Genomic DNA, 23,881 nt, shown 5'->3' with positions numbered 1-23,881 from the left:
TCAGGTGGGCCGAGGAAGGACTTTGCACGACGGAGGATTCCCAGTCGGCCACTGGCTTTGGAGGCGAGGTTTGAAATGTGACTTTCCCAGGAAAGGTCATGGCAGATAGTGAGACCCAGAAGCTTGAAAGAAAGGACTTCTTCCAGAGGATTGTTGAGAAAGTGGATCGGGGGGTTTGCCAAACGGTCCTTTCGGAGAAACATAGTGAGAGTGAGTCTTGTCTGGATTGAAAGACATGTTCCACGTGTTGGACAATACAAGGTTGTGATTTTATCCAGATCAGCAGTGAGCGAAGAAGCTGCTGCTTGTCGGTCTGAGGGATGACCGATGGTACGGCAGAGGGTGGCGTCATCAGCAAAGAGATAGAGGATTTTCCAGAGAGTCTGAGAGATCAGTGATGAAAACCAGAAAAAGAACAGGGCCCAGAATGCCACTTTGAGGAACTAAAGCCTGGACAGGAAGAGGGGATGAAAGAACTCCATTTAAGGCCACACATTGACTGTGACAGGAGAGGAAGTCTGTGAGCCATGAGTGGAGATGGCCTTGGATACCATAGGAAGAGAGTTTGGTGAGTAGGGCAGGGTGCCAGACTGTGTCAAAAGCAAGTGATATGTCCAGGGATACAGCTCGGATTTCCTGTCTGACATTGAGGACCTCCATCCATTGTTGGGAGAGCAGAAGCAACATATCCAAGGTAGAGTGACCTGGTCTGAAACCAAATTGATGATCGGAAATCAGTTTATTGGAGAAGAGGAAGGCATTAATGTCTTAAGCGATGATGGATTCAATAACCTTGCTGATGATTGGGAGAAGGCTGATTGGTCTGTAGTTGCAGGGATCTGTTTTTCCACCTTTTTTATGCAGGGCAGTGATGTTAGCAGATTTCTAAGCAGATGGCTGATGGCCTTCAGCAAATGAGAGGGTGAATAGAACAGAGAGAGGGTGAGCAAGAGCAGAAGAGCAGGTTTTTAGGACACGTGGGCTGATGCCATCTGGACCGGTTGCAGAATCTGAGTCGAGGTTTGACAGTAAGCTCTCCGCCTTGTCAGGAGAAAAGTAGACAGAGTTCCAGGACAGTTGGGTGCGACTGGGTAAGGTGGGTATAGAAAGTGATGGGTTTTGGACACAAGATTTAGCTGCAAACACCGAGTTTAGGCATTCAGCCTTTTCACGTGCGGTATCAGCAGTGCGGCCATTTGAGGTAAGGGAGGGGATGGAGGGGGAACATACACCAGAAACAGATTTGATTAGATGCCACCAGGATTTGGAGGAGGGAGAGAGGTTTGAGAGTTCAGACTTGAGATGAGAAGGATGTTGTTTTCTGGCTCTCCTGAGGGTAGCTACACACTTGTTCCAAGCTTTATGGAAGGAACTGAGATTGCCCTCAGTTGGGTTTGTTTTCCATGAGGCAAAGGCAAGTTGTTTCAGGACAACTTTATCACCACAAGCTTCAGTGAACCAAGGGCAGGAGGAAGTGTAGGACAACTGAAGATGAGAGGGGATAAATCTGTGCATGAGGGAGAGCAAGTTTCTTTGAAAGAATTCCCAGGATGAGTTGATGTTGGAGAAAGTAGCGATAGGAGACCAGTCTATAAGTTTGATGGCTGCTTAGAGACCCTGCCAGTTGGCTTGAGTGAAATGCCAGACTCTACGGCGGTGAGGTGGTTCTCTGATAATAGCGTGGTCAGATGTCCACTTTGACAAGGACATGGTCAGAAGAACCGATTGGAGCGAAGGAAGAGCAGCAGATATTTTCAGGGAAATTTGTCAAAATCAGATCCAGAAGAGATGGAGTACCATTGGTTGAGATCCGGGTCGGGAAGTTGACCGATTGAGTCAGTCCCAATGAGTCGCAGAAAGCTTTTGCTGAGGTGCCATGGCAGGTGAGAGAGGTACCCACACCTAGCCAACTCGCATGATGACAATTGAAGTCACCACATATGAGGAAGAGAGAGTTTGGATGAGAAGATAGAAGTTGGTCCATGTTTTCGGATAGTGAGGTGTACATGGCGTCATCACTGTTAGCTGGACGGTACAGTACACATATAAACATGAGGCGGGAGTGGAGGGAAGCCATAGCCAGAGGTATTCCTGGGGGTGTGGGGGAGTGAGGGCAGTGCATGGAGAGTGAGGAATAGAGTCTTTGATGAAGAGAGCAAATCCTCCACCAGGACGAGGCTCAAGTCTGTCATACCGGAGGAGGGAGTAACCAGAGAGATACTTGGGAGTCAGACAGTCTTGGGGGAGGAAAGTTTCTGTTCGGCAGATTATGTCTGGTTTGTCAGTGGCAACCTATGTGGAAAGATCTGTAAGGTTTGAGCAAAGGTCCCGGATATTTGAGGTCCACACTGTTCATGAAGAGGGAGGGGAGGAGGCTTTGTTGCAGGGGGTGGGAGGGGAGGGGGATGGTAGGACAAGGGATGAGGGGGGGGGAGGTAAGGGGAGCTGTTGAAAGAATGTGGGGGATTGCAGAATAGCGAGGGGAGGATGTCGGATGAAGAGGAGAAAAGGCTCTGTGGTGCTGGGGGAGAGGGGGGACAAGAGAAGGGGAAGAAAGCAGTTGAGGATTTGAAGAGGTGGAGTTGGACGTTAAAGATCCCATGGTGTCTTTTGCTAACAGTAGGCAAGCTATCTCGGGCACCCTGAATAATACCCAGATTCCTGCCATAACGACTGCTCGGCAAGCAATTGCAAACCACCCAATACAACCCTTGCCAAGAAACTGCTTAGTTCCAGGTAATGTGGTGATGGCTCCCACAACCTTGGCCATGATGGGAATACGTTTTAACATGAATGGAAATGAGTGGCCCTGTGTTACTGAGTTGTCCTGAAGCTTGCAGAAGAGGCAGAACTGTTACATTTGGAGTAGATTTTGTTCCAAAAAAGAAAAGAGAAAATAAAGGAAAGTACAATTTTGGACCTTCCTGGTTTTCGTTTCTTTTTATTTTGTCTATAATGTCGGTAATTCTAAACTTATGGCTGTTGATTAAAATTATGCATGTCCTCCTATTTTCTCTTCACGTGAGGAATAAACCTCTTTCCAATGGTTCATCTGCTTGGAATTAACGTGAAAACAACATCTAGGCCACTCGAAGTGGCGGTGCATAAACCACCTTCATGCCACCCACACGAATAAACATCCCTTCAAGCATTTCAAATCCACATCGATGTATTGCAATAATCCTTGTTCTTATTCTGCTTTGAATCATATTTAATGGCAGAGGATGATCAGGTGGTTATATGAAATATTGGAGACAAAGTTCCAATGGATACCTTGTATGTAGATTGGGGTGGAGTTGAGAAATGTGTATAACGTTTATACAGAAGGTCGAGGGATGAAGTGCAGGATAATATTCTACAATGTTTACATATGTATAAATAGATAGACCTTTTGCAATACATTACCTTTAATCTCAATGTTTACATGACTTGGACTGGCAAGGTAGCCTCGAAGTGTGTGTGTGTGTGTGTGTGTTTGTGTATGTGTGTGTGTGTATAGGTGTGCACCCACACATGTTTCCCAACACTGTTGATGGTTCTGTCCCTTTCATTTGCACTGACATTTTCCCATTAATTCCTCCAGTCATTTCCTTCTTTTTGACTTTTGACTTCATATAAAAGTTTTCCAAAAGGAATTGCATTCATTTATTAAAGGAAGCATTTGCATGTGGTCATGCGTCATGTCAGTGACTCAGCCAAGTTAATCAAAGACAGCAATCCATGCAGTTGGGGTAAAAAAAAAAAAAGAGGAAACCCATTGGTGCAATGACGAGGCACAGGAATCGCTCAAAGGATAAAATTGTGGTTTAATTTAATCATTTGGAGAGTGACGAATTAGAAAATTCTTCTCTTTTCCAAATGTACTGTCGGAATCCAACGAGATGCTCCATCGTGTGTAAATAATTACAGGGAAATTCTTTAGGATGGTCATATCATATAGGATATTCCATAAGATCCTTCATAAATGGTTCATGAAAATGTGTTTTTTTTTTGTTTTGTTTTTAGGAGATAATCGAATCTCGTGGAAAAGTAAGGAAACAAAGGGCTAAAAGGCAATGCACCGACAGCGAGGCAGCAGGTAGATGGAACAAGCAAGGGATTGAGGAGAGGGTGGAGAAGGAAATGCAGTAACCTAGCAATAAGAGTGGTGGGTCAGGAAGGGTGAATGGGAGTAGAAAACAACATGGGGAAGGAGGAGGCGGTGACATGAGATGGTGGTGTACACTAACTGCCCAAACCCTGGAGAGAAAAAAACTGGGAATGTATTACCTCTTCCACGTGAGTTCCACGAACGAGAGAAAAGGAGATTAAACAAAAAGAGTGGAGGTGTGCATTCTGTCTTGATTTTGAGAGTTTAACCAGGTATGAGTGGAAGAACATGTACATTCTGGAAGAGAAGGGGACGATCAGAGAGTTGAGGGAGCTAGACCAGAGGAGAGGGGGTAAAAAAAACCCCAAAAGAACAGGACATCCACCTGTATGTGATCGAGGATGCACTTTATCACATTCACACTATTACTTTCAAAACTGCAGCACAGCTTCTCATGGGGGCACTCAGTTGTTACAAGACATTACATTACATTACCTTTCGAAGAGCAGGGCAAGCCAGAGGCACTACTGATGATAGGGTGATAGAGAACACACTGGGACGTGTGCACAACTCTATCCGCACAGTTGATAAGATACTTACCTTGCATTCTTTTGAAAAATAATGCGATTTGAAATTTTTTATTTATTCAATAAACACAACAAACACGTGGCATAAAATTTAACGGGACAAGCAAACACGAATTTAAAATGCAACCACACAACAGGTGTACATTATAGAATTGAAGCAGATCTCACATGATGAAACATAAATACAAATTCACAGTTAAAGGAGAAGGACAAAACATACAGCATGTCACTGAAGCACGGACACAGTGGACACAACACATCAGGATTGAATACTCTTAATCTGTGACAAGTAATCATAGTGGATACCATGACAAAATAGAGGACGGACAATGACCAATTGTCATAAATAATGTAATACAAGAGAGACTGTTCTGAATTGAGGAATGGAAAAGTTATTTATAAATTGTAATCAGAGATAATGAGACCTTATAAAAGCAAAGAAGTCATTACAATGCAAAACATTTCATATTTTTATCAATATTTCCCCACACTCCGCATGCACGAAGTAAAAAGTGGGATGAAGCAATTGGTTCACTTTTGTCTGTCTGTCTGTCTGTCTGCCCACAAACGTCAGTTTATCACGGAGGAACAGCTTAATTTGAATTGAATATGAACCGGAAAACGAACATGTAGTTTTACCGTACTTTGACTCTGAATTTGTCCCAATCGCACATGCGCAGAGAGGAGTGAGATAATATTTTCAGTCTGTCTGCCTGTCTGGCAATCAAAAAAAATCATTCCAAACAGGAAATTTACTATTTTTGGGGATGTCATAAAGGTAACAAACAACAGACGTGATGAACTAATGTAACGTGTTAAATAAGGTGGTGTAGCCGATATGACACGGCATCAACGGCGGTACACTTCCGGAATCAATTTGTTTTTCGACGTCCTTCAAAATGTTTATTTTATTTCAATTTAATTATAGACTTGAACACTGCAGAACACAAATCGCCTTTTTGGCATTTTCAAAAACCTTCAGTTTAGCAGTACTTAGACAAAATATTACAGCATTTTACGTTATCACGACCAATTGAATTTACAGCTCATAGACCCCGCGCAAGACCTTGTTTCTCAAGTGCAAGGTGTTCCATGAACTCTCTACTTTGTACAGGCATTGGGGATATATATATATATATATATATATATATATATATATATATATATATATATATATATATATATATATATATATATATATATATATATACATAGACATATTGTTACGGATTTCAGAATCCAGTCTGATGAATGCATCCACACATCCAGGTCCTCAGACATTTATCTCCTTAAATACATGTTCAGATTAGCCCCATCCCCATGTATAATGGGATCTTAAATGTGATGCATTGAGAAAGGTAAAGGATAGATCCCCTCTCTTATGGGAAGCTTTTTTTCTTTACGACAGACACGTTCACACACATTTCTTTGACGAGCTCTGAAGCCTGCGTCAATTTTTCCTCAGCAACATTCTTTCGTGAGCTCCGATGCCCGCCTTTTTTGAGAGCTCACAGGTCGTAATGGCAACCGTGCCCAGTGGGGCAGGGTGAGCTTGGGGTGGACGGCACCCCGTGGAGATGGCCTGGGGATATAAAAACAAGCGAGAGAAAGCGTGAGGTTCGTTCTGTGAGGAGAGACGTTCTGAGATATTAAAAAAGTGAGGAAAAAGCAAAAGAGGGACGTTCTGAGAGAAGAGTGATGTTCTGAGGAGAAAAAGTCTGAAGAGAGAAACTCTGAGAAGAAAAAGTTCAGAGAGGAAAAAGCAAAGGGTGAGAGAAGCGACCAAGAAGCTGGTGTCTAACCAGCGCCGAAGAGACAATTCGCCCTTCCAGTGCTTCGGCAAGCAAGCATGTGGTGCATGTGTGGGTGTGAGCAGTGCCGCCAACAAGTGAGGCACGGGTCGATCACCAACAACACCAGAGTCTAAACCCGCGACAGACGATCTCGGTGCCCTCCAGATGTCAACTGGCGTTCAAGGCTGCCCCGCGAGAGGGTGCACAGCAAAGCTGTGTGCTGGCGACGGACGTGGCATGCACGCACGCATTTTCAGGACGTTTTCACTTCACGGACAACTTTCTGGTGGTGGTAGTCGTACGGCAGCTTAGCTGCCAGGGTGGCTATCATTTCTTGAAGTGCGACTGTCGCTGATGCAGTGTCCCTCTACCAGTACACACACTGGAACTGATACTCATTTCGCCGACCTCGGAAGGATGACAGGCTGAGTCAACACCCCGGTGTATTAAATCAGTGGCTGACGGGGCTTGAATCAAGGACTTTGGGATCTCAAGCCGCCACCCTAACCACTGAGCCAACACCAGGCTACTTTCTGGTAAGCGAGACGATTCTCCCTCCCTCCCCTCCCCCTGAATGATCTGCTGGGTACCCTTGTCTGTGTTTAGCTGTAAGTCAACCCCCGATAAGCATCTGCTCTTTGTCTCTTTCCTGGCATTTTGATTGATTTTGCTTTGAAATTCATTATTTACTTAACTCAGCAAATAAAAAGTTCTTTTATTTATTTATTGTATTGTTAATAAATTATATATTTGTTGATTTCCAACGTGTCAGTGTTTGTCCTTTCCTGCTATTGGTCTAGCATTGTTTGAACCGAGATAGACTCGGAAGTAATTTCCACAGATTTGAACAAAAATCGTCAGCACGCACCAGCGGTTAAAATGCTCAGCCGCCCTTATTAAAATCTAATCAAGAATAAACATTGGTGCTTTGCTGAGGACGTGCTCCCCGCTCAGGAAACCACATGACCTCCAGATAAACGGAATAATTAGACGGCGGACACTGGAACTCGTGGTTGACTGGGTGGCGTTCGTGGTTTTCAAACAACCCACATACCATAACGTTAATTGTGAGCGGTGGCCCCAGGTCCGGCTCTACCAAAGACAACTGGGGATTAATCCCCGAGTGACAAGCTGGCGTCTCGGTCTGCGTGGCCGCAACAATATATATATATATATATATATATATATATATATATATATATATATATATATATATATATATATATATATATATGTAAATAGAAATATATATATATATATATATATATATATATATATATATATATATATATATATATCAGGCGTAGTGGCGTGCGCCTGTAATCCGGCTACTTGGAGGATCGCTTGAGGAAGGGAGCTCTGCGCTGGGCCGCGCTATGAGAGGGTATAGCGCAGCCCGGAATTATGGCGAAACCCAATCCTTATCCCTGTGTCGTAAGAGGCGACCAGGGTTGCGTCAGGAAGGGCATCCGGCATAAAACCTGTGCCAAATCAGTATGCGGATCATAACGGATGATCTGCTGTGGTGACCCCTAATGGGAGCAGCCGAAAGATGAACAACATATATGTATATATATCTGCATACATACACATGTATATACAGGGTGTCCCAAAAAAATATACAACTTTTCATCTGCAAAGAAGATGGTCATAACATATATATTTTAAAAAAGATATATGGTTGGATAGAAAGCTGAAAGGTTGAAGTTTATTGTATCAATGTCAAAATTGCCACTAAAATTTAAATTTTGTTATAGAATCGTCGTTTTCTTTTGGACCATATGTTCGACGTCGGCTCCACGTTGTCCGGTCACTGCCTGCAAACGCGTTGTCATGTTCTCCATCACTTAGGGAAACGTTTCCTGAAGAATGTTCTGGATTTCTCGGTGGATGTTTTCCTTCAGCTGATCAAGAGTCTGAGGCCTAGGGTTTCCATAGATCCTGTCCTTGAGATACGCCCACAAGAAGAAGTCTGGAGGTGTAAGGTCAGGGAATATGGTGGTCACTCAACGTCTTCGTAGAGGGAGGTAAAGCGGCCCTCAAAATGTTGGTTGAGAAAACGCCTCGTTTCCCTGGCTGTATGGGGTGGTGCCCCATCCTGCTGGAACCACTGGGTTCTCATCTGGATCAGGTTGTTTCTCCTACGGGCCTGAGTACATAGCTTAGGCAGATAGAATTCCTGAATCATTTCGCGATAGTTCCTCTGGTTTTCCGTGCAAGTGCGTCCCTGGTCATCTTCAAAGAAGTATGGACCAATTATCCCATACCAACCAACCGCCACCCACATGGTGACTGAGAACAGATTGAGGCACCAGTTCAGTTGAAGCATTACCAGGAATTTCAGTTCCCCAGTGCCGAAAGTTTTACTTGTTTACCTCCCCGGACAAGTGAGCATGGCATTCGTCAATGTGAAGTTTTTTTGAGGAAGTCTGCATCTTCCTCCAACTTTCCTGAGAACCAATTTGCAAAGTCTCGTCGTTTACGTTTCTGTTGATCAGTAAGCACCATTTCCGTTTGAATTTTGTATGGAAAGGCATGAATGTCTTGGCGAAGGATCCTCTGAATGGTGCTCTTACGAATGTTTGTCTTGGCAGAAAGTCGTCGAATCGATTTTTTTTGGACTCTGAACGACCGCCTGTCTCACCATTTACACATTTTCTTCACTATGACCTGTCCTTTTCCGACCACTGTGACCCTTGTGAAGGTCACAGATGGTTCCCACATTGGTAAAGTTTGCGATGGTGCACTTTATTGTCCGAAAGTTTGGTGCATGGGGCAAGTGGATACCGAAATGTCTCGAGTTAAGACGTTGCACCTGTATGACACTTTTCGTCTGGTGCCAAAGTTCAACAATTTTCGTCCGTTATTGTACGGTTCGTCTTGGCATTTTTCTGGCGCTTGCTTGGTATCAAAATGACTTCAGGGTCTCTGCAACAACAAATGAAGCATTAGTGACAACATTACTGCTTTTTTAGGATCAAACGAAGCATTTTAAAAGTTGTATATTTTTTTGGGACACCATATATATATATATATATATACATACATATATATATATATATATATATATATATATATATATATATATATATATATATATATATATATATATATATATATATATATATATATATATATATATATACACATACACACATATATATATATATATATATATATATATATATATATATATATATATATATATATATATATATACATATATATATATATATATATATATATATATATATATATATATATATATATATATATATATATATATATATATATATACACATATATATATATATATACATATATATATATATATATCTCGAGTGTGACGAGCACTCCCTCAATCCCTATTGGACACAGTCCAACACCAAAGCATCACCTCCAACACAGGTCTCTGTCCATGGACTCTGTCAAACAGTCAAAGATTATATGGTCAACATCAGTAAAACAAAAAACGAAACCAACGATCTGGATTTCCGGCTTATTTGACCTTGTCAGGATGGCACACCAATAAATATCTATCCAATGATGATGACATTCGTCGTTTATACATCAGACGCACCTCCTGAATGTTATGGTGAGCATCACCGTGGATTATGTCTCACATGGTAAAACCGCATAATCGGCACATAGCAACCGTCCATCTGCCACCAAGACGATTGTTCCTGCAAATGCAAACCATTCAACCAGAGGGCACGTGATGTGATCGGTGGGCAAAGTGAAACATGTGGAGTGTGACAAGCACTCCCCCGATCCCCATTGGACAATGATTCGGCATGCGCTTCTCTGCACATGCTCGATGGATTCACTCTGATGTTTTACAATCCCACCTGAACAGACAGGTGCAGCATATTCCAGCACAGGCCGAACTAAACTCACAAAGATGGTTAATAAATTGCATGAAGGTGGACCATCGTGTTTCAAAACATGAAGAATGTAAAGTCGGCTGTTCTCACGGTTCACCATGATGTTCACATGGGCATCCCACTTCAGATTTGACTGAATAACAACACAAAGCACATTGATGATACTACATTGCTGGAAAACTTGGTTTTCAAGTGTAATGGTGACAGGTGGTGGCTCTATTCAGGAAAAGCAAACATCCATTGTCAAACATTTCTTTGGATTCAGGCGCATTTTGTTACCATCAGACCGTTTGTGTAATTCCTTGGTGATTGCAGAGAGTTATGAACTAGATTTAAGTTTGTGGACCTCCATCAAACCAAGTTTGTCAATGTGCTTATATCACTTCCATCACTGTCTCAACTTACTGCATCATTTATCACAGGCATACAAATCGTATGTTGAGTTTGAAGTGATTTGTTGTCAACACAAATTTAATTACTATGGTGTTCACACATGCACATGTTATTAAAAAGACTGCTTTACACAGGTTTATTATAACACCTCCATGTTCAGGCCTCGAGCGAGTATGTTGCTTTCACACTGCCGTGATTGAGTAATATGTATAGTGAAGATCATATGCTTAGATCATGTTATATATGCAAGCTAATATCACGAACTGTGTATTCCTTGGTATGTTTCTCCCCTACCTCCAATCTTCCCTCATCTCAGTATGATCAGTCTGTTGCTTTTCCAACTTTAATCAACCGTATCATGAAGATTGGCATGATACGATGCCCACCAGAGCACTTCTGGTGACCACTCACGCTCACAAAGATAGCACTGGAAAGGACCATTTAAGGCACATTGCACTTCCAGATTTATTACAAGACTACCATGCTCATTGCTCTCTTACCTGTAATCCTTCCTGTCTGTTGTGCAGAAATTACACAGGCTCAACTACTGATGTTAATTACTCGATTTGTATTTATTTTATATTATTTTGCATTCTCGGTTCATGAAAACAATCCTTGCTTATAAGTGATCTGCCTTTGGGCTACCAAGATATTGTTACGGAAATGGCCTTTATTGGACTACTAAATATAGGATTAGCTCAGATCCCCCATTAAATGCATGTTTAGCTAGGTTGTATGGTAAAATGGACGTTACATGTGTGTCGGGAGATATAAGAGGCTGTTTTATTGTTTGTGCGGTGGTGGTGGAACGAGAGCTCCCTCTTCTTCCTTCCCCATCCCGGACAAGGCCCTGCCCAGTCGGCTGAGAGGGTGTGGCCAAAAAGAGGAAGTGAAACTAAGGGAGGAGTTTGTCGACTTCACTGAGGGAGGCATGCTCATGTGTTGGAAGCGAGCGAACGAAAGAGAAACTGGAGAGAAAGAGTGGAGTGTGTGGAAAACAGTCAGGTTTGAGGCGTGCTTGGGGTGGCTTTGAAGTGAGCAAATGAAGGCTTCGTAAAAAGGGTTCAGTGTGTGGAAACAGTCGCTCTCAAGGTGTGCTCATGTTTTTGAAGCGAGCGAACGAAGGAGGGATAGTGTGGAATATGCCGGGAGAGACGCTGAACCTGAACGCGCCAAGTCTGCCTTTTTGGGGCAGTGGGAGAGGCGGCCTGCACATCGCGTCGGCGATCAACTCTTATGAGAAGGTGATTCTGCAGTGAGAAAAACGGCAGCCAGCTTTGAGAGGCGAGTGTGGAAAAGGAAAGAAAAGGTGATTCTACACAGAAAGAAACTGAGAGGATGGAGTTGAGTAGTCGGGCATCGAGGCGGGAAGGCAAGAGAGGAAACGACGGAGCCTCTGACAGTCCCTGCTCACACCAATGGCTCGACACGTTTTCCGATCCACTTGCCGGAGCCCGGCACATCGATTTGGGCCTTATCTGGTGAACAGGCCAGGCCTGGATTTGTGTGCTGGACCTTGGGAGTGATTGGTTGAGGCCCAGCGTTGATCTGGCGGTCTTGTGCCGTCGACCTTACGTGGGGTCAGACCGCGTGGAGACCGCGTGTGGTGCGGAAAAGAAAGAGTACAGTGCCGCCATCTTGCCACGTGGCGCGTTTGAGCTGGGGGCTCGAATCCGTGGACATCCGCTTGTTACGAGCGACATTCGTGCTTTTTGACACTTTCCTCTCGTCCATGAGACATCACCAAGTACTCTGTCTTGCATGCATGCTGTCTGACTGTCTTTGTCTGCACGTGTTGTACAAGGCATATCTCGGAAGGGACCCCTCGAAACCTGCAGTCCGTAGTTCCCTAGTTAAGAACGGGTTAAAGATTGTTAATAAAAGCATTGTCGTGAATGTTTTACTTGTGTCATATTCCCCGATGTTCCCCAATAAATCTGGTTGGTTCATATGAAGTTGCCACGATGGATTAATTTGTGTCGCGTCGAGGAACGATCCATTCGATTGGCATATAAAAACAAAGTGGTTACAGACTGGCAGAAAACGCTCGGCATCTGACACAACCAGTCTGTAACCGGGGTTCTATTTCCCCAACTGGTAAGGTACAAGGATTACGTTGGTATCGCGATTGAAGACGCGTGACCCGAGGCCTGTGCCGAGCCAGACGGCATTATAAACCCCGGAGACGGCGGTGGTGAGAGTGGCGCCAAGAGTCGGGCGAGAATCCCGCCACCCCGGATCCACAACAATATTTTATATTCTTACTTGGAGTCTTACATTCATTGGAGTCAACTTTCAAGGGAATTCCCAAAGGAACACTTCTGTGAAGAAATATCTGAACCTACCTTACTTGCATTATACAGACTGCCAAATGCCACCAAAAAATATCCTTGATGGACAGAAACAAATCAGATGCAAAGAGAATGGCAGTATACAGGTCACTTGAGACTCAACAGCAGACTCAAGCTCGAGTTGAGAATCAACATTCACGACAAGCAGCCTCCGTGTCAGCTGAGATTACAGAGCAGACAGGCTCGAGTCGAGGATCAACATGCAAGACAAGCAGCCCCCAGGTCAGCTGAGACGACAGAGCAGACACAGGCTTGGGTTGAGCATTAATGTGAAAGACAAGCAGCCACCAGGGCAGCATGTTGGACACCCTTAGAAGGTGAAGCATTTCGACACAAGTCCAAGCGCATTTTGCAATGCCCAAGGTTGGGAATTCATAAAAAACTACAAGGCCAACATTGCCCAATTTGTCATGCAGGAAATATTTCAATACATATTGCATTGAATTTCCCTGGGTAACACTGTTTATTTCAGCTGACACACACACACACACACACACACACACACACACACACACACACACACACACACACATATATATATATATATATATATATATATATATTGGGTGGTCGCTGTACTACCGTTATTCTCAGGTTTTCCGTCTGTCTGTATGTATGTAATGGACAGCTCTGGAGGCCAGAGGAGTCAACCGATTTTGATGAAACTTGGCTGGCTGGTTCAGACCAGGATCGAGGTGTATGCTTTTGAGCACCATTGCTACGGACACCACCGTTGCTGAGCAATGGGACTTTGAAATTTTTGAAAAAAATCCGAAAATTGTCTTATATATTTTTTTGGAAAATCCAAAATTGGCTTCTGCGCTTTAATGCGAACTATAATAAACATCTTTGTCAAAAAATTTCAGCCCGATCCGTCAAAAACTATATGACAGGTATGCAATTATATAGTGACCACCCATGTCGCCTACCGGCTTGTGTGTGCGCGTGTGTGTGTGTGTGTGTGTGTGTGTGTGTGTGTGTGTGTGTGTGTGTGTGTGTGTGTGTGTGTGTGTGTGTGTGTGTGTGTGTGTGTGTGTGTGTGTGTATATATATATATATGTGTATATATATATATATATATATATATATATATATATATATATATATATATATATATATATATATATATATATATATATATATATATATATATATATATATATATATATATATATATATATAGTGGGGAGAACAAGTATTTGATACACTGCCGATTTTGCAGGTTTTCCCACTCACAAAGCACGTAGAGGTCTATAATTTATATCATAGGTACACTTCAACTGTGAAAGACGGAATCTAAAACAAAAATCAAGAAAATCACATTGTATAATTTTTAAATAATTAATTTGCATTTTAATGCATGAAAGAAGTATTTGATACATCAGAAAAACAGAACTTAATATTTGGTACAGAAACCTTTGTTTGCAATTACAGAGATCAGACGTTTCCTTTAGTTCTTAACCAGGTTTGCACAGACTGCAGCAGGGATTTTGGCCCACTCCTCCATACAGATCTTCTCCAGATCCTTCAGGTGTTGTGGCTGTCACTGGGCAACACAGACTTTCATTCCCTCCAAAGATTTTCTCTTGGGTTCAGGTCTGGAGACTGGCGAGGCCACTCCAGGACCTTGAGATGCTTCTTACTGAGCCACTCCTTAGTTGCCCTGCCTGAGTAAATCAGCAGCAGGCTTTTACCCCTTGGAGGAAATTGATCTTTGGGAAACAAAGTCTCAATAGAAAGCAGTAATGGGAGCTGGGCCAATCTTGAAACCAGATGGTCCCACAAGGGGCAGGACAAATTGTATATAAGGCAAGCCAGAGTGCCAAGCCAGCAGAGTTAGATTGAGCTGGACTACTGTGGGTATTCTGTGTCTCTCTATATCTCTCCATGTACACATGTTTGGTGTGAATTAAAGCTCTTCTCCACCAAGACCATACGTGTGGACAGCGCTCGATCTCAATCAGCATGCTACCGTGGTCTCAATATATATATATATATATATATATATATATATATATATATATATATATATATATATATATATATACATACATATACATCAGCAGAGTGAGGATGTTGGAAAAGAAAGAGAAAGGCGGGGGAGTGAGGAGGGGTGTGCGAGGAAAGATGGAGGGAGAGTGGGGAAAGGGAAGGCAGACATGTGGTGGAGCTTTAATTACGATTCATACCGTCTCAGCAAAATGATTCTCCATTGAATAACAGTGAAGATGGAGACAAAATAATGTTGAAATCCATTTTCTACCTGTCATACTATTAATACCGAATGGAGACAAACAAAGCCCTGCATTGTCCAGATGTTAACACTGTACGGAGACAAAAACCGCCAGAACACTTCCAGAGACAAACACAGCCAGGACAGGTCCAAACATAAACACTACCCGGAGATAAACAAATACAGCCTGGACACCTTCAGAAACCAACAACACCCGAACACGTCTGGAGACAAACACCTTCCAGACATAATCAACATCCGGATACGGAGAGAGAGAGAGACAGAGAGAGTGAGAAGAGAGAAAAATGTTATGCTTTCTGAACAGTACACACACACAATATATATATATATATATATATATATATATATATATATATATATATATATACATACATACATACATACATACATACATACATACATACATACATACATACATACATACATACATACATACATACATACTTACATACATACGCCTGTTGTTGGTGCAGTGGTTAGGGCAGCGGCTTGGGATCCAAAAGGTCCTGAGTTCAAGCCCCGTTGGGCCACTGAATTAATACACCAGGGGGTTGACTCAGCCTGTCGTCCTTCCGAGGTCGGCGAAATGAGTACCAGTATACTGGGCCGGTGTATACCCCGGTTAAAAAAGGTGTACCATATCCCTGCGTCGTAAGAGGCGACCAGGGTTGCGTCAGGAAGGGCATCCGGCGTAAAACATGTGCCAAATCACTATGCGGATCATACGGATGATCCGCTGTGGCGACCCTGAACGGGAGCAGCCGAAAGAAGAAGAAGAAAATATACACACATATATATATATATATATATATATATATATATATATATATATATATATATATATATATATATATATATATATATATATATATATATATATATATATATATATATATATATATATGTCGAGATCAGGGTCTGCAATCAAGCAATGACTACACCAATCGTCGTAGAGAAGAGCTTTTAATGCGCATCAAAAGTGTACATGAGAGTAGAAAGGCACATAATAACTACAGTATACCAGCTCAGTCAAACTCTGGCCCGCAAGCAGTTTGGTTTACTTTATATATACTTTTCCTGCTCATCTGGTTTCTTTGAAAGTAACAACACCCCAGCAAATATTCTCTCCTGGCCTGACAAAACATTTATCTTTTCACAACCAAGAAGATCTGTTATTGATCAGGCAGATCTTTATCACAATATATATTATCGTCTCATTCTGCTACAAGATGTTCCCCTTTGAACTATACCAAAACAGTGCTGATTTATAATTGGGCTTCTCTGAGCCCAAGGCTCAAAGAATGTTGTTACAAGGGCCAACAAGAAAGCCAGATGTTCAGCTGCACGACAAAGAGACAGAGACAGAGAGAGAGAAAGAGACACAGAGAGAGAGAGAGAGAGAGAGAGAGAGAGAGAGAGAGAGAGAGAGAGAGAGATAGCCGACTGGCTTTGATTACCAACAGTCAAAAATGGTAGCTTACTGAGAGCATCTTCAATGCTTTGGCTTCCTCAATTAAATGCTACATTCAATTTTAAGAAAAGGTAATCCTGTTAAAATGGCTGCTTTCATCTTGGGAGCTGTTCAACAGCTCCACATTTGCCCCTCTGTTACTTAGAAACATAGTGGAAAAGGAACACCACAATTATAATATTTTTTAGAGATGGGATCTTGATGGAGCGGCAAGGTGGTAAAAGGGAGTCTCGTCCAGAAGTGGCCCACTCTTATGAGTAGCTCCAAGTGGGTCATTACGTCACGAAAGCTCCGCCCGCACTTTCTTGCTTCATAGAAAAGCCCCCCTCCACCATCCCGACCGGCCCATCAATACCCCACCCCTCTATAGAATAGTGGATACATTTCAGCAATTATAACTTGAATATAGGTCATGAGGAAGCAAAAATTACCTTTCAAAAACAACTTACACAAAATTCTTTCACACACAAAAAGATACATATATTTTCAACTAACTATGGTTCTTTATGAACAAGAATATAATTTTTATAAACAAGTCATAATTAGCAAACAAGAATATAATTTTTATAAACAACAAGTAAGAATCTATATATTGTGTTCTTTATGAACCAACAAAAAGAATATCAGCAAACAAGAATATAATTTTTATAAACAACAAGTAAGAATCTATATATTGTGTTCTTTATGAACCAACAAAAAGAATATAATTTTACAAACTGCAAGCCAGAGTGAAAGAAAATTTTTAAAGAAAAGTCCCAACATTTTCCAACAAGGCAATGTTTAGATAACATTTCTTTCCATCTTCGTCATCGGTGTGAGCAAGTCGAGACACTCATCCAATGTGAGTGTAAGCAGTGGGTCAACAGTCCCATTAAGTTCACAGTACTTTTCAGGGTCTATGGGTTGGGGAGGAAAACCAGAGTGAATTATCGGGGAGGGTAGAGACGGCGGAGGTGTTGGCAGCGGTTTGACGACAGCAACCACAGCAGGCTTCCCCAGGACCGTCTCCGGTTTTGTTGTTTTCTTTGCTGTAGAAGAACAATGTCTCACGCACTCCCTGATTAGATTTTTAATACAAATGATGACAACAATCACTGCTATGAAGATCATGAGCCCTATAAACAACCAATGGATTATCCAGGCTCCCCAACTCCCCAATATTCCCTTCAACCAAGATCCCATTGACCATCCCTTGTTAAAATCATGATATTTTGCACCTTCAGCTTTAATTTTTTCAGCCAAATTATCAATTTCTTCTGAATTATCTGGAATGTATGTGCAGCATTCTACACCTATAACCGCACACGTCCCTCCTTTTTCTGCTAAAAGCATATCCAGAGCAATGCGGTTTTGCATCACGGTTGTCCGTATAGCTACCAGCTCGGCACTCGTTTTGTGAAATCCTTCGCTGGTGGTATTAGCAAGCTTTTCCAAAGATGCTGCCAAATTGATAATTTCCCTTGCACTTTTGCCTGCTCCATAAAAGGGGAATGCAATCATGAAAAACCTCTCAACTTCTGAAATGGCTCTTTTCGATCTGACCTGTGGTACAAAGGGTGATTGGTCAGTGATTCGAATCCTGGGTAGTATAAATCCCAAAAAACATGATCCCCTTCATCCCACTGGTAGCCATGAGTATGCCTTATTCCCACACACAAAATATGTACCATTTAGGGGTGCCTGAGGTTCAAGCAGGTTATTTACTTCGATTTTTACAGGTATGGTTGTTCCATTAATTCGCCCTTTTATGGTCACCATTTCATCCCCATGTCTAGCATAGTACTGGCATGTTGATTCTCCTAAATGGGGTCCCCTCCTTGTCCTCTAACTAGACAAATCAATCCAATTTGTTTGTGCATGAGCTGAAAATGTGGGGGGTACTTTTCTAATCCCTCCCCCTTCTTCAATCCATCATAATTCGTTACTTTTAGTGCTCTAGCCGGGCCCTGTCCCACAGCCTTTTGCTTAATAGTTCTGTACTTAGGGTAATACCAATGCGCATAGTTCGTGCAATTATAACCCCCCTTCTCCCAATTACTTTTTATTTCTATTATTCTACCTTCCACTGATGCCTTCTCTACTTTAGTTAAAACTGGTCTATCTTGTCTACGGACTATGTACCCACACATGTTCTCCCCCTGGAGTGGAACTGCAAACAAGGGTAATCCGTGTTTTGAGGAATGTGGAAGGTGTGAACACACCCAACACTCCCTTTTGTTCATTGTCCTAGCGTACTGTAGGGATAATGCCAGGTAAGTGTTCAGTGGATGATCAGTCAATTCTTTATGTAGGATTAGTTCTCGTCTCTTTCTTTTACCCATAGTTCTCTCATCATCAGTTTTTCCTTCATTATAACGCATGCAGCTCGTATTGTAAAATGCCCACGTGCATCCAAGTGCACAAAAAATACAGTCATGGTAAGATAGGTGTTGTTCATGTTGTCCCTGTCTCTGCTGGTATAGCCAGTTTACAATGTGTGGCATGTATCCAAGCCGTCTTACCCTCGCACTTTACCGCAGTCGGAGTAGTCAGCAGTACCTGAAATGGTCCTTTCCACCGAGGTTCCAAGGCTGTTTTCCTCGTGAAGTGTTTTATCAGAACGTAGTCTCCCGGCTGGAAGGCGTGGTACGGCTCTTCCACTGGTTCGGGTAGGGTCTCTTTTACCCTTGTGTGTATCGCCCTTGCGATCCTGCAAAGCTGTTTACAAAATGTCAGCAAGTTCTCGTCCATCATTGTAATATCCAACTTATTCATGTTTGTGGGTGCGGTCACAGGCAGCCGCATTGGCCTTCCCATGAGTATTTCATGAGGGGATAATCCTGTTTTCCGGTTTACTGTCGATCGCATGCTCATTAGTGCCAAGGGTAATGCCTCTGGCCATTTTAACCCCGTCTCTGTTGTTATTTTAGCCAGTTTGTTCTTCAGTATTCCGTTTTGCCGTTCCACAGCACCTGCTGACTCTGGGTGATAAACACAATGAAATGTTTGTTTAATTCCCAGTGCTTTACACGCTGCCCGTGTTATTTCCCCCGTAAAATGTCCTCCTTGATCGTGAGACACTTTATGAGGAATGCCAAATCGGCAGAAAAAACTTTTTAACATGTGCCTTACCACGGTAGCGGCATCAGCCTTTGCACATGGGTACGCCTCTACCCACTTAGTAAAAATGTCTACCACTACCAAAACATTGCTGAACCCGCCTGATGGAGGCATTTTTATAAAGTCTATTTGTAGGTACGTGAACGGTCCCCAAGGGGCTGGGTGAGCTCCCAGCACTCTTGTTTTTCCCTCCTTCTGCTGGTTGTGTTTTTGACATATTTGGCAACTCTTACACACCCCTTCTGCGACTCCCCCAATTCCTGGTGCATACCAGGATTCTTGCACCTGTCTCACAGTCCCCCTCTTGCACACATGTCCATTTAAATGGGCCATGCGTGCAAGCCACGGTAGGATTTCAGTAGGTGCTATGACCTTTCCCCTATTAGACCATAGTCCGTCTGCATCCATTGTCCCTCCTGCAGCTTTCCATTTGTCACGATCATCCAACGATGCTGCAGCTTGAATTGCAATAATATCTGACAAGCTATACTGATGCAGCTTAATTTGTTCCTTCGGTAGTCGTGCTGGCATTATCAAAGGAATAGGCAGACTAGCCGCCTCTTTTGCAGTTTAATCCGCCTTGTCATTTCCTTTGTCGATATCCGTAGTGAATTTCTGATGTGCGCGGCATTTAATTACCGCGACGTCTGCTGGTGCTGAGATACTTTTTAACAGCTCAGAAACTAAATCACCATTTTTTATTGGTGTTCCTGCAGAGGTGAGAAACCCTCGCATTTTCCTTATCGCACCTTTGTCATGTACCACACCAAAAGCATAGTTAGAGTCAGTGTATATATTTACCGCGATGTTAGCAGATAGTTCACATGCCCTTATCAGGGCACACAGCTCCGCCTGCTGGGCAGAAAAATGTGCAGGCAGGCGTCTCGCTTCAATAACTTTACTATGGGTGCACACGGCGTATCCTGCATGCCCCGAGCCGTCTCGGCCACGATAGGCCGAACCATCGATGAACAAGGTGAGGTCCAGGTGTTCCAAGGGTTGATCCTTGAGATCCGGGCACACGGTGGATACTTCTTGTATTGCCTCTGTGCAGTCGTGAGCATCGCCGTCGTCTTTCATTGGCAGCAAGGAAGCAGGATTAAGAACATTACATCTCTCAATCTGCAAATTTGGCTGGTGTAGGAGAGTCGTCTCATACTGCATCAGGCGTGTGTTGGTTAAATGTTGTGTTTGCTTTTGGGTTAATAAAGCCGCGACACAGTGGGGTACCCTTAGCGTGAGGGGGTGACCCATCACGATTTCTGCCGTGCGTTTAACTGCGTAGCTCGCTGCGGCCACTGCTTGCAAACAAAGAGGCAACCCACGTTCGACCGGGTCCAGCCTTCGGCTAAAATATGCAATTGGTCGCTGCCGGTCGCCGTGGGATTGTGTCAGCACAGCCTGCGCAAATCCTCTAGTTTCGTGGGAGTAAAGGAAGAATGGTTTCTCATAATCTGGCAGCCCCAACGCGGGAGCTGTCGAGAGTGCCGCTTTTAATTTGGTAAAATATTCCCCCATCTTCTCAGTCCACTCAATTACATTGGGCTGTTTTTTGCCCACCACAACATACAGCTCCTTTGTCAGAATTGCATAATCAACAATCCACTGTCTACAGTAGGTTGCCATACCTAAGAATCGCATCATATCTTTCTTTGTGCGAGGGCATGGCACTTCTGAAATTGAAGTTATTCTCCCCTTATCCAATTCCCTCTTTCCTTGCGAAATGTGGTGTCCCAAATACTTAACCCTTTCCTTGACTAATTGCAACTTCTCTTTATTCACCTTGTGGCCTTTTCTTGCCAATGCCTGGAGCAGCTGCAGTGTATCTGTTTCACACGCTGCTTTGTTTGGGGAGCAAATGAGCAAATCATCCACATATTGTAGCAGCACTGATTTACCCTTGAAGACAACATCTTCTAAGTCCTTATGTAAGGTACGCGAAAATAATGTTGGACTATCCGCGAACCCCTGAGGCAAAACAGTCCATGTGTATTGACGGCCTTTATACGTGAAGGCAAATAAAAACTGGGATTTTTTTATCAATGGGTACAGAAAAATATGCCGAACATAAATCGATTACAGTAAAATTGGTGGAACTTGCAGGTATAGACGTCATCACCCCCTCTGCGCTCGGTACCACGGGGTGGATACTTTGAATCACCTCATTTACTTCCCGTAAATCCTGAACAAATCTCCACTTATCTTTCTGTGGCTTTTTCACTGGCAGTATAGGCGTGTTGCATGGGCTTGAAGTTTCTACAATTATCCCTTGTTCCTTCAAAGATTCAATTACTGGTGCTATCCCGGCCTCCGCCTCCTTTCGCAGGGGGTATTGGCGCACATTTGGCCAAGGCATTCCCGGTTTGAGTTTAACCACGAGGGGCGTTGCCCCAATTATACGGCCTACATCATTGTCATGTCGGGTCCACAATTCTTGTGGAACTCTTTCTATCAAATCTTCTGCGTTTTCTCCTTCATTTACCGTTTTCATCACCCTCTCATGTTTAGGTGGTAAATCAACCTCTTCAATTGTCCCCAATAACACCTGTTCCTCAAAATCACAAATCCACCCTTCATCGTTCGCTAACTTGTGCACCTGCCAATGCAACATCATTGTTGTGCAGGTCACGACTGCCCCCTGTAGGCGATAAACCATAAAGCCCAAATCCTTCGGGTGATAATCTTTTGCTGTGGTTATTGTCACATGCGAAGTTACTCCCGGCGGATACTTTGTCAAATGCCTTTGTTGTTCTGTGAGCTTTACCTCCATTGCAACACCTTCCTTACCAATCATCAAACGGCAAATCAAAAGATCATTGGAGGTTCCCAAATACGGAGCAATTTTCTCCGCAAATTCAGCATCATCTCCATTCGCATCATAATAGATTGTACAATGTGGAGGGTCATAGTAGATGTGTGTCATTACTTGTGCATTGTCAAGCCACATTTGCATTTCCTCACTTTTGGCTAAGACTTCCTTTAAACATATCAAAGCCTCACTAATCGGCTGTCTTTTCAGCCTCCACCAATAAACAACTGGGTGCGATGTCATTAACAGCATCATTGCTGACTGTGCTTTATCCTGGGGAATATCCACAAAAACCCCTTTGTTCGTACATGCTATTTTACATCCCAACTTACACAACAAATCTCTACCTAACAAATTCACCGGTGTGGTGGTTGTGAGAAGAAATGCATGTTTTTCCTGTAAAGGTCCACATCATACTGGTAATTGCGTTGTTGTCTTTAATGTTTGTATGCTACCACCCAACCCTACTACTTGGACTTCAGCATTGGATTTTTCAACATGTGGCAGCTGTTTGTCTGCTATAGTAGAGTAGGTGGCTCCCGTGTCAACTAAAAAAGATAGTGTCTTACCTGAAACATCTAAAGAGTAGGTCGGCTCCTCTTTTGGTGTTAATGTCAACATTGCCCCTTGTAACACGGGTCTACCCGCGGTCTGTCAATATGACTTATGATTTTGCGGTTGTCTCGATCCTCCCTCCTGTTGGATCTCCGGTCGTCCTCTTTGGGGGCAATGTCTTTTCCAATGTCCCAATTGCCCGCACTGGAAACATCCCTGTGATTGACTTGGTTGTTCCTGTTCTTGTGTTGCTGCCGTCCTCGAGCGGGTCTGTGGTGGCGTTCGCGTCCAACCTTTGTTTTTTCCACTCCATTTCTTGGGCCGTCCATCCTGTGCTGCTGGTGGGGGTCTTTGTGGACCTCTCATTCGTCGTCCCCATCTCCTGGCCGCTTCTTCTTCTTCCGAATCTGAATCATCTCCCTCCAGTCCCCACTTTCTCCAACCCTTATTCTTTCTTTGGTCTGTTACTTTGTCGAGCAACACCATCTGCAACACTTCGTCTTTCATTTTTGCCTTTGCGTTCTCCCGTTCTTCAGCTCTGTCCATACATTGATCAGCTGCTATACAAATCTCACTTGCTTTCTTGCCCTGCCAA

General features: G+C 43.1%; 1 protein-coding gene across 1 annotated transcript in view; it reads right to left on the bottom strand.

The window, feature by feature from the left end:
• The window catches only part of LOC147012955 (uncharacterized), a 55,946-nt gene extending 33,063 nt beyond the window's left edge, over window positions 1–22,883 (bottom strand). Inside the window, 4 exon segments of the mRNA XM_085853465.1 lie at window positions 19,362–19,783; window positions 20,672–20,995; window positions 21,173–21,968; window positions 21,970–22,883. Of these exon segments, the coding sequence (XP_085709591.1) occupies window positions 19,362–19,783; window positions 20,672–20,995; window positions 21,173–21,968; window positions 21,970–22,875 (2,448 nt within the window). The 5' untranslated portion in view covers window positions 22,876–22,883.
• Window positions 22,884–23,881: the final 998 nt, after the last annotated feature.

This window comes from Eptatretus burgeri, chromosome 14 (assembly GCF_056783735.1).
Source record: "Eptatretus burgeri isolate ZD-2024b chromosome 14, Ebu_testis_v1, whole genome shotgun sequence".
NCBI classification, from domain to species: Eukaryota; Metazoa; Chordata; class Myxini; order Myxiniformes; family Myxinidae; genus Eptatretus; species Eptatretus burgeri.
Note: the sequence above shows the minus strand (reverse complement) of the source record. Positions and strands in the feature narration are given on the sequence as shown.